The sequence below is a fragment of the Mastomys coucha genome, unplaced genomic scaffold (genome assembly GCF_008632895.1).
Source record: "Mastomys coucha isolate ucsf_1 unplaced genomic scaffold, UCSF_Mcou_1 pScaffold18, whole genome shotgun sequence".
In the NCBI taxonomy this organism is placed as follows: Eukaryota; Metazoa; Chordata; class Mammalia; order Rodentia; family Muridae; genus Mastomys; species Mastomys coucha.
In genome coordinates, this window is record NW_022196900.1 from 90,645,849 (window position 1) to 90,656,347 (window position 10,499).

Here is a 10,499-nt window from a genome sequence, read left to right on the forward strand (position 1 = left end):
ATCATGGCCCAGAACCCATGGGCCCAACTCTGCCAACTGCTCTACCTTTAGCCTCTAGATCAAATGACCATTCGTTTGTTTGGTCCTGTGATTTGGGCGGATTCTTCACTGAGGGTGATGTCAAAGCCTATGACCAAGACCTCGGGGCCCTAGCCAAACAACTGTTCCTTCCTGTTCCTTCTTGTTCCTGAGGGAAAGTCCGGAGGAGAGGCAAAACGAAGCCCATGCCCAGGGAGTCGGGGCGGGGGGGGGGGGGGGGGGGGGGGGGGCAGGTGGGAGTGGGAAGACACCTGAGACAGATCAGCTCTGTGGTGTGCTGTGATAGACCAGGGAAACATTTCAACAAGCCGGAAACACAAGGGCATGAAAGGGACAATGGGGCGATTCCTTCCCCTGCGGCACCACTACCCCTGTCATTTCATCATCTTGGGCCAACTCCAAGAAGAGGCCACAGGGGACAAAAAAAAGAGACCCTTGGGGATCCACTCCATCAGTTCTTCCTTTTGGCAGATGAAGCCACGGGTCGTGGGTGTGGCCTACTGGGTATCACATTGCGAGTTTTGCTCCGAGGGAGTCACAGCCTAGGTTCTCTCCTATGAGCCAAGAGGCCTCAAACTCTCAGGTTTCTGAAAAGTCCCTTTTCTAGTGACAATCCCAAAGAGTACAGACTTAGGGATTAAGTTCCAACCCTACCAGTACCAGTTGTGGACCTGCAGTAACTCCATATAGCAGTCTGCTCGCCATCTATAAAACGGAGACAATGATCAGGACCCGTATACTGGAAAAATCCAGGCAAGCCTGTTAGTGTGTTCTATAACCCCAGCTGCTTGGAGATTAAGGCAGGAGAATCAAAAGCTGACAGCAAAAAGGGCTACAGAGTGAGTTGAGATCAATCTTGGTAATATCCCATTTTACAGAAAGAAATAAAGAAAAAGAAAAAAAGACTGGCAACATGATTGTTTAGTTAAAATAATAATAACAATAGGTTTCTTCCCAGAGTCCACAGCCTTTCTCTCCAGCCAGGCACTTTGGCCAGGTTTACAGAAGGGGATCCTGTACTTGTAGTCCCAGCACTTGGGAGGCAGAGGCGGAAGGAGCAGGCCTTCAAGGCCAGTCTTTGCCAAGCTCCCAACTCTACACAAGACCTTGTATTAAAATAATAAATAAATAATAAGTAAATAAGTGAATGAAGCTTGCACCGCACACCTTTAATCCCAGCGCTTGGGAGACAGACGCAAGGGGATCTCTGTGAGTTCACAGCCAGCCTGGTCTACATTGTGAGACTCTGACTCCCCTGAAAACAGTCCTGGGCCTGACTTGCCACTGATGATTCGTGTTGATCTCTTCGGCTGCCCTTTCCATGGCTTTCTAGTTTGTTCTAAGGACTGGTAGTGATTTGGTTTATAACTTCCAGGTGATGCTGCCTGCTGTCATTTCTGGTGGCACTTGACCAAGTGACTGCTCGTCCCTGAACCTCTGCAGATAAGTGGGGAGCCGGTGGTTCTCTCTGCTCCACTGAGTCACTTGGAGTGACAAGAAGTATGGAAAAGTCGCGCGGTGCAATGCCCAGTCCATAATAAGCACCCAGCAACTGCTCTAACTCAGGAGCCCAGGTTTGAGAGTCGCTCTGCCGTTCGTGGCTGTGTGAAGTGGACCAAGTCAGTTACCTCTCTGGACTTCATTTCGTGCTGGGAGAGGAAAAACACACAGCTCTCCCTGAAGGGCAGGTGTGAGGCTCGAATGACCGGCCGTGTTTGGCTGCCAGTGCTGCCCATGTGGGAACTTCCCCAGCTCACCCCTGACTTTCAGAGGCGATGGCTGGAGACTAGCCCACTGTCCATTTGCTGGGCCTCTGCACCTGGCCTGCCCAGTGTGACTGGGGAAGTCAGCAGGATGCTGTGAATTGCTCCTCCCAGGTGACAAGCATGTCCAGGACACAGACGGCAGCAAGGCGTCCTCCTTAGATACTGCTGTTCCAAACCCTCTGTCCCACTGCCCAGGCTGCTCTTGCTGCCTTCCGCTTGAGCAGTTCTTCAAGACAGCGTTTCTCAGGGTAGTCTTTCTCAGTTCTCATCTCCTTCTCTCCTTATCCCCATCACGACCCCCAGTGGTCTGAACATATCCACTTGTCCCAGACACACCTGCACAGAGACACAAAGTCAGTCCGGATTGTGTCTCAGAGCCACTGCTGCTGGCTGTGTGATTTTTCACGGTTGCTTTGCCTCTCTGTGCCTGACCTGTCTGTCCATGAATGGGGGCACAACAGTTCTCCCACTGTTCAGGCCTTCATGCGGTAGCCCAGGTTGACCTTTAACTCACTGCGGTCCTCCCGCCGAAATCATCATGCCCTTTGTTTCAAAGGTCTCCTCCTATAATCTTGCTGGGACTGGTTCCTCCTCATCTCCCTTTTCCTGAGACTGGCCCCTCTGCTCTTGGGTCTCCCCCTAAGGTTTTTTATTCCCGGGGGGTGGGGGGATGTGGGAATGGAGAATTGAACCTAAACCCTAATCCCATATGCTAGGCAAATGCTCTATCATTGAGCCATATCTTCAGCTTTCTTTTTTAACCCCTTTTAAAAAGTATTTCTTTATTTTTATTCTTCCTGTGGGTGTTTTGCATGTGTGTATTTCTGTGTACCATGTGCAGCCAGAAGAGGTATCGGATCCCCTGGAACTGGAGTTACTGACAATTGTGATCTACCATGTGGGTGCTGGGATTTGAACCTGGGCCCCCTGAAAGAGTAGTTAAGGGTCTTAACTGATGAGCTATCTCTCCAGCCCCTACTATTTTAAATTTTATTTATTTATTTATTTTTGGTTTTTTTTTTCGAGACAGGGTTTCTCTGTATAGCCCTGGCTGTCCTGGAACTCACTCTGGAGACCAGGCTGGCCTCGAACTCAAAAATCCGCCTGCCTCTGCCTCCCAAGTGCTGGGATTAAAGACATGTGCCACCACTGCCCAGCAATTTATTTTATTTTTATGTGTATGATATTTTGCCTGTATGAGTGCATGCATCACAAGCATGCAGTGCCCATGCACGCCAGAAGAGGGAGCCAGACCCCCTGGAAAGGAAATAACTGTTGTGAGCTGCCATATGGATGCTAGGAACTGAATTCTGATAAAGGAGGAGGTGGTAGCCGGGCGGTGGTGGCACACGCCTTTAATCCCAGCACTTGGGGTGGGGCAGAGGCAGGTGTTTACACAGCAAATTCATGATAGCCAGGATTACACCAAAAACTCTGTCTCTTAAAACCTAAAAAACAAACAAACCAAAAACAAAACATATTTTAATACCTGTTCTCTTGGGGTAGTGTGGTTTGTGGTGAGAGGTCATGTGTAGTGTTATAGTATTTTGTTATTTTGTGATAGGGTCTCATGTAGCCCAGGCTAACTTTGAACGCCTGCCTCTGCTTTCTAAGTACTGGGGTTAATGGCATGTACCCAGCATGCCCTACTTTACCTTTTACTCTGAGACATGATAACACTATGTAGTTCAGGAGAGCCTTAAACTTTGAATCCTGCCTCATCCTCCTGAGGAGGTGAAAATATAGGCTTGCAGGTCACTGGCTCTTAGAGCTCTGATCACTCCTGTCTGGAAAGAGCCATATATTCCAACACCTGGTAGGTTCTTCCTGGGGCCCAAGAATGAACATGTATGCAGAGAGTCCAGTGGAGCCTCTGGCCGACCTCCAGGTGTCAGGGCAGGGTTCTGAGGCAGCACAAGGGAGTTCCTGTCTGTCCCCTTTCTGGGCTGTGAGCATGCCAGCCAGTGCAGGGGAGACAGAGGAACCTGTAAAGATAAGTTGTCAGCCTTAGCCATGGCAAGCACCTTTACCCACTGAACCATCGTGCTGTGGCTCTCAAAAAAGCCTCAGCGGCATGAAGTTCAACGACTGGCCGAGGGCTGTCGGGATAGGCTGCCCAACTTGGGAGTCTCAAAAGACGCTATTGAAATGCTTGACAGGAGTCTGAGGCAGGAGAAAGGGCTCACAGAACGACTATCCCAAGGCCTTAGAGCTGTTCAGAATCCAGGAGGGTTGAACGCCAGCCCCAACAGTCCCCATGCTCCCCTTACCCCCAGGTAACAGTCCCTTACTCCCAAATGACTGAAGGGGGGGGGCGGAGACCAACTTCTGCCGGAAACTAGGGTATCTGGCTCTCCCTCCCCCCCCCCAACCTGGCTCTGAACAGTCCGTTCTTGTTTACGACCCCCATGGCAGAGCAACAGCGATTGCTCATCCCTGCATGTGATCTGAGAGGGCCAAATCTTTGAGGCCTGGAGGGAACTCAAGCCCTGCCAGCAGTTTGGCTTCGGAATGCTCAGCTGGTCCCCTCCTGGGGCTCATGTGACCGAGGTGCAGCTATAAATATCAGAGGGGCCTCAGACCAAGACAGAAGTCGGGTGTCGGGGGACGAAGACAAAGAGGATCTGAGTGGGTCTGGCGACAAAGACAAGCCCTCCATTCCACTTGGTGTGACGCAGGTGGAAGAGACAGTCGCAGTTCGAAGCAAAATGGATTATAAATCTAGCCTGATTCCGGACGGAAATGCTATGGAGAACCTGGAGAAGCAGCTGATCTGCCCCATCTGCCTGGAGATGTTTACCAAGCCTGTGGTCATCCTGCCCTGCCAGCACAATCTCTGCCGGAAGTGTGCCAACGACATCTTCCAGGTCAGCGCTAGGCATCCCAACCCTCTCCTTGCCCATAGACCCCCAACAGCTTCTCAGAAGCCCCTTCCTCTCAGACCAGGACCACCTGCTCCTTTGAGAAGCCATACAGGGAGGGGCTAGGGCTGGGGGTAGGGCTGGGGCTAACGGGAAGGGGAGCTGCTCTGTTCCTTCTCTGCCCATCTAGTCCCCACCCTGCCCACAGCTCCCCGCTCTGCCTGCACTGCTCGCTGTTGATTCTCCAGGCAAGAGTCAAATACCTCAAGTGATAAGAGGGGAGGTGTGTAGAGAGGAGAGAGAAACCAGGCCCTGGGGCAGGAGCCAGCTCCAGGGTGGCAGGAGGCCCAGACTTTGGGAGGAGGGTGGCAAGAAGAACGTGGCCACAGCAGCATCTCAGAGGTGCATGCTCCAACATGGGGGCAGAAGGGACTCCATCTTCCTGAGGAAGGAAAGGGAATGACAGGAAATGCTCTTCCAAACTCAGGGGTAGTTGCATATGGTAATAATCCCAGCATTCAGGAACCTGGGGCAGGAGGATTGCTAAGAATTTAGGGTCAGTTTGTGCTACCTAATTAGTTTGAGAGAGCAAGACCCTACCTTAAAAACAAAACAAAACAAAGCAAAATTTCTTTTCACAGTTATCTTTAAAGTAATATTCTAGGAGCTGGCTCTAATTCTAAGACCTGTGGTATCAGTGATAAACTGAGGCATAGAGAGATTATAGTTGCTTGTCTAAAGTCACATGACTTGAACTCGTGTTGGCTGGTACTGAACATCTTGGCTGTTTGAGTGCTTCAACCAAGAAACTTCACCACATGGTTGGGCTGGTTCTAGGTCAAGGCCAGGAGCCGGTGGGTGCCCTTTGGTTTGGCCAGTGTGTTTGGGGCAACGGAGCAAGGACAACTGAGACTGAAGAGGGTAGGAACACCCGCCTCATTTTTTTCCTTGGCTGTCTGCAGGCTGCGAATCCCTACTGGACCAACCGTGGTGGCTCAGTGTCCATGTCTGGAGGTCGTTTCCGCTGCCCCTCATGCCGCCATGAAGTGATCATGGACCGGCATGGGGTGTACGGCCTGCAGAGGAACCTGCTGGTGGAGAACATCATTGACATCTACAAGCAGGAATGCTCCAGGTCAGTGTGCAGCTGAACAGCCCCGCCTCCCGCCCCGCCTCTTCACCGGCCCCTCCCACCTCTGGGAGACTAACAGTCTCCTTCATCAGCACAGACAGCCAACATCCTCTTGACTCAGAACCTCAGCTCTTGAGTTCTGGTTATACTGGGGACGTGAGAAAGAGCACTGAGACTAGGGTGCAGGGTGTGTGTGTGTGTGTGTGTGTGTGTGTGTGTGTGTGTGTGTGTGTGTGTGTGTGTGTTTGCATTCATGGTAGAGATTGGTCCTCACTAGGCGAATGCTCTACCTCTGAACTACATCCCCAGAGCTTGTATTTTCAAGATGGAGTCTTGGCACGGAGCTCAAGCTGGTATCAACTTGAGATCCTTTTTTCTCAATCTCAGCTTTAAAAATATGTTTACTTATTTTATTTTGCTTACAAATAGGTGTGTGTGTGTGTACACGCACGTGCCTGGCATCTGTGGGTATACCAGAAGAGGGTACTGGCTCCCTGTATTAATCAGGGTTCACTATAGAAATATAACATACAACACATACACACACACACACACACACACACACACACACACACACACGTTATGGAGTCCACAAGGCTGGATGCCTTAGCTGGTCTTCATTATATGCCAGAGTCCCAAACGAATAGGCCGTAACGCGGGTGAAAGGCTTGCTAGTGGGAGCGAGAGCAGCCAGCCAAATAGAGAGCTGCCTTCTTCCATACCCTTTAGATTGGCCACCAGGAGAAGGTTTGGCCCAGATTAAAGTTGTATCTTCCCACCTCGAAAAAAAAAAAAAAAAAGATCTAGCCAGGCCGTGGTGGTCTTTAGTCCCAGCAACTTAGGAGGCAGAGGCAGGCGGATTTCTGAGTTCGAGGTCAGCCTGGTCTACAGAGTGAGTTCCAGGACAGCCAAGGCTACACAGTGGGTTTTCCCACTTCAAATGATTTAATTAAGAAAAACAAAACAAAACCAAACAACAAAAAACTACCTGGCCAGGCAGTGGTGGTGTATGCCTTTAATCCCAGCACTTGGGAATCAGAGGCAGGTGGATTTCTGAGTTCGAGGCCAGCCTGGTCTACAGAGTAAGTTCCAGGACAGCCAGGGCTACAAAGAAACCCTGTCTCAACAAACAAACAAGCAAACCCAGCCACTTGGGTTTTAGTTAATTCCAGATGTAGTTAAGTGGACAAGATTCAGCCATCACAATTGTCCTGGACCTAGAACAGGAGTTCTGGGCTGTGAGCTGCTGTGGTGTGGGTGCTGGGAACTAACCCAGGTCCTCTGCAGGAGCAGCAAGCTCTTAATTACCCGCCCCTATCTCCAGCCTTCTCAGTGAATAGCCTACACTTCTTCGTTACACTGTGGCTCATGCCGCTAGCACACAGCACTACAAATAGACATTGTTGAGCCCAGGCACGGTGGCATATGCCTGCAAAGTGGCATATGCCTGTGATCCCAGCTACTTGAGAGTCTGAGGCAGGAGAATCTCAGTTTCAAGGTTCACCAGGCTACCACTGTAAATGCAGGGCCTGCCTGGAAAACTCAGAAAGATGCTGATTCATAGTAAAAATATAGTAACGAGAATAAGGAGCTGGGAATGTAGGTTGGTGGTAGGACTCCTACCTAACACAAGGCCCTGTCCAGTCCCCAGACAATGCATACATATACATTGAAAAATATTTTTATTTGTTATCATTATTAGTGTGTGGTGTGGGTGTGAGTGCATACCCGCCATGGCCCATGTGTGGAGGTCAGGGAACAACTTTGTGGAATCAGTTCTCTCCTTCTGGCTTTACATGAATCCCAGGGATCGAACTCAGGGTGTTAACCTTGCGCTGCAAGTACCCTTGTCTCCTGAGCCATCTTGTCAGCCCACAGATGCCTATTTTAGATGATGATGATGATGATGATGATAACAATGTGATTGATGATGATGATGATGATGACGATGACAATGTAATTTATAGTATACTCATGTCAGCCTAATGCTGCTGAGTTTTAAAGATCCTGTTATGTCTTTGAGGGTTTTTCCTCAATAAGGAAAGACAATGGTAGTTGCCCCTAACTGGGGTCTGCTCAGAGCTCTGCACACCATATTCTGGCATGGTTGGCACAGCTCTGAGACACACTGAGGAGTGAAGGACTGGGATCATGGAGGGAGGTGTTCTCAGGGAGCAGGCCCTCTCCATCCTGCTGCACACCCTGTGCCACAGTCCCTGGGTGTGCAGCAGTCATCGAGGTGGTGGTGGCACCAGGGAAATCCCTGTCACTATGGCCACAGTTCTGGGGTTCTGGGGCTCAAAGATGAAAACAAAACAAAACAAAACCAAGTATTTGGAAAGGGGTTCCTGGAGGGGGGCAGTAAAGCCTGGCATGACCAGCCACGCAGGGCTGTGGGGAGGTGCCACACGGACACTGGTGGGGAATAGTCACTGTTGGAGATGGATGGCTGTAAAGGACTGGGGGAGTGCAGACAGAGCGGCTTATCCTAAAGGAATGGAAGGTCTAGCTAGCCTCAACTTTAAAACTATAGTCTAGACTGGGAAACAACTGAAGTTGGAGAGAGGAACATGCCAGGTACCCTAGTTGAGGAAGCCATAAAGGGAGAAGACAGAAAGAAGAAACTCTGGGGCCAGCAAGATGGCTCAGTGAGTTACGGTGCTTGCCACCAAGCCTGATAACCAGAGTTCTATTCCCTTGAGCCCACAGGGTAGAAGGAGAGAAATAAGCTTAAAGCTGTTCTCCGACCTCCACGTATGTGGTGTGGTGCACATGCCATCCCCCAACCCCAAATACACATATACTAAATAAATGTAGTTTTGTTTTGTTTTATTTGGTTGGTTGGTTTTTGTTTTTTCGAGACAGGGTTTCTCTGTGTAGCCCTGGCTGTCCTGGAACTCACTCTGGAGACCAGGCTGGCCTTGAACTCAGAAATCTGCCTGCCTCTGTCTCCCAAGTGCTGGGATTAAAGACGTGAGCCACCACTGCCAGGCATAAATGCAGTTTTAAAACATATAAAAGAAAAGATTCTGGGCCCCGGAGAGCCTTTGTGTGGCAGAGGTTTGCTCTAGGCTTCTATGTAGGCCTGCCCCCGACCATGTGATGCTTACATGGCTTAGGGTGCACAGGCTGCCCCCTTCTCTGAACTCTAGGACACCCTCAGGATGTGTTTACTGATGTACTCTCTCTACCCATATTTTGTTTCCACGGTCTCCACACCAGGTACTGTATGTTATAGACTTGGGGAAGAAAAACAAGCAGGCTTCCCTGCCCCGTTGGAGGGTACAGTCTCATGGATTAAATATAGATGTGAACGCTGCCGTCAGAATAAATTGCCCAGGCCCCAGCAACCAAATCTATGGGGCTAAAATTAGAGCACAGGAGTTCTGGGCTCTCAGGCCTGTGCGGCAGGGCCACCTTGGGTAAGATCATTTATTTCCTGTGACTCTGTTGCGTCTCCCATATGGTTGGTTAGCATCTTCTGGTGTGACTGGAATTCTGAGGCCTTCCCCATCCATGCCCTCTGTACCAACCCATGCCAGGTCCAATGCCGGAGCCTGAGTTTTTGTTGGTGGTGGTGGTTGTGGTGGTTTGGTTTTTCGAGACAGGGTTTCTCTGTGTAGCCCTGGCTGTCCTGGAATTCACTCTGTAGACCAGGCTGGCCTTGAACTCAGAAATCCACCTGCTTCTGCCTCCCAAGTGCTGGGATTAAAGGCATGCGCCACCATTGCCCGGCTCGGAGCCTGAGTTTTAAGCTTGGAAGCAGGTTTTGTTTGATAGCATTAGTTTCCTTGACATTGGACTCCCAGAAGTTAAAAAGGAGAAGCCTGTTTGGAGCAGCCTGGGCCACCAGCAGCTCAAATACAGATGGGTGGCTCCCTGTGCTTGGAGCTAGGATGGGGCAGGGAGATGGGACAACCCTGACCTGTGATTCTCCTCCACCTCAGTCGGCCCCTGCAGAAAGGCAGCCACCCGATGTGCAAGGAACACGAAGACGAGAAAATCAACATCTACTGTCTCACGTGTGAGGTGCCTACTTGCTCCTTGTGCAAGGTGTTCGGGGCTCACCAGGCCTGTGAGGTTGCCCCTTTGCAAAGCATCTTCCAAGGACAGAAGGTACTGGTTATAGCTGCTGTGCCCTGATGATTCTGGGGGTGGATTTGACCCTGGTGGATGTGCTGAGCTAGCCTTTCAGGAATAGTCCCTCTGGAGGGACTTCCCAGGCCACAGGGACAGCAGCCGTTGCCTCCCTGGGGGAGGTGGCTGAGCTCATGGGTTATACTTAGAGCCACTTGAGAGCACCCGGGTGTGGCCAGAGGCCATGGCTTCCCTGTCCTGTCTCCTCTGTGGTCCTCTGCAGACCTTTCCACCCGAGCCTCTCATGAAGCATAAGGCAGATTTGAGGCTCTTCCCTGGGCCATGGCAACCCAGCAACCTGCCATGGAGTAAGCTGTAGCCCTACTTTCTGAACAATGTGTTCGTCACACTCCACTTGTCTCTCTCTGCTAGAACTTTCCAATTCTTTCCCTTCTCTCGGAAAGTAGCAACTGGGGTTAGTAGCACAGGCCTTTAAGCCTAGCACTCAGGAGGCAAAGGCAGTATCGCTATGAATTTGAGGTTGAGCTGGTCTATATATTGAGTTCTGGGCCAGCCAAAGCAGCATAGTAAGGCCCTGTCCAGAAAGAGAGAGAGAGAGAGAGA

General features: G+C 50.6%; 1 protein-coding gene across 1 annotated transcript in view; it reads left to right on the top strand.

Annotated features, from left to right (window-relative positions):
• The first annotated feature begins 4,408 nt into the window (after positions 1-4,408).
• Positions 4,409-10,499, top strand: part of Trim63 (tripartite motif containing 63) — a 14,312-nt gene continuing 8,221 nt past the window's right edge. Inside the window, exons 1-3 of the mRNA XM_031376930.1 lie at positions 4,409-4,672; positions 5,629-5,801; positions 9,746-9,914. Of these exons, the coding sequence (XP_031232790.1) occupies positions 4,514-4,672; positions 5,629-5,801; positions 9,746-9,914 (501 nt within the window). The 5' untranslated portion in view covers positions 4,409-4,513. The remainder of the gene's footprint in view (positions 4,673-5,628; positions 5,802-9,745; positions 9,915-10,499) is intronic.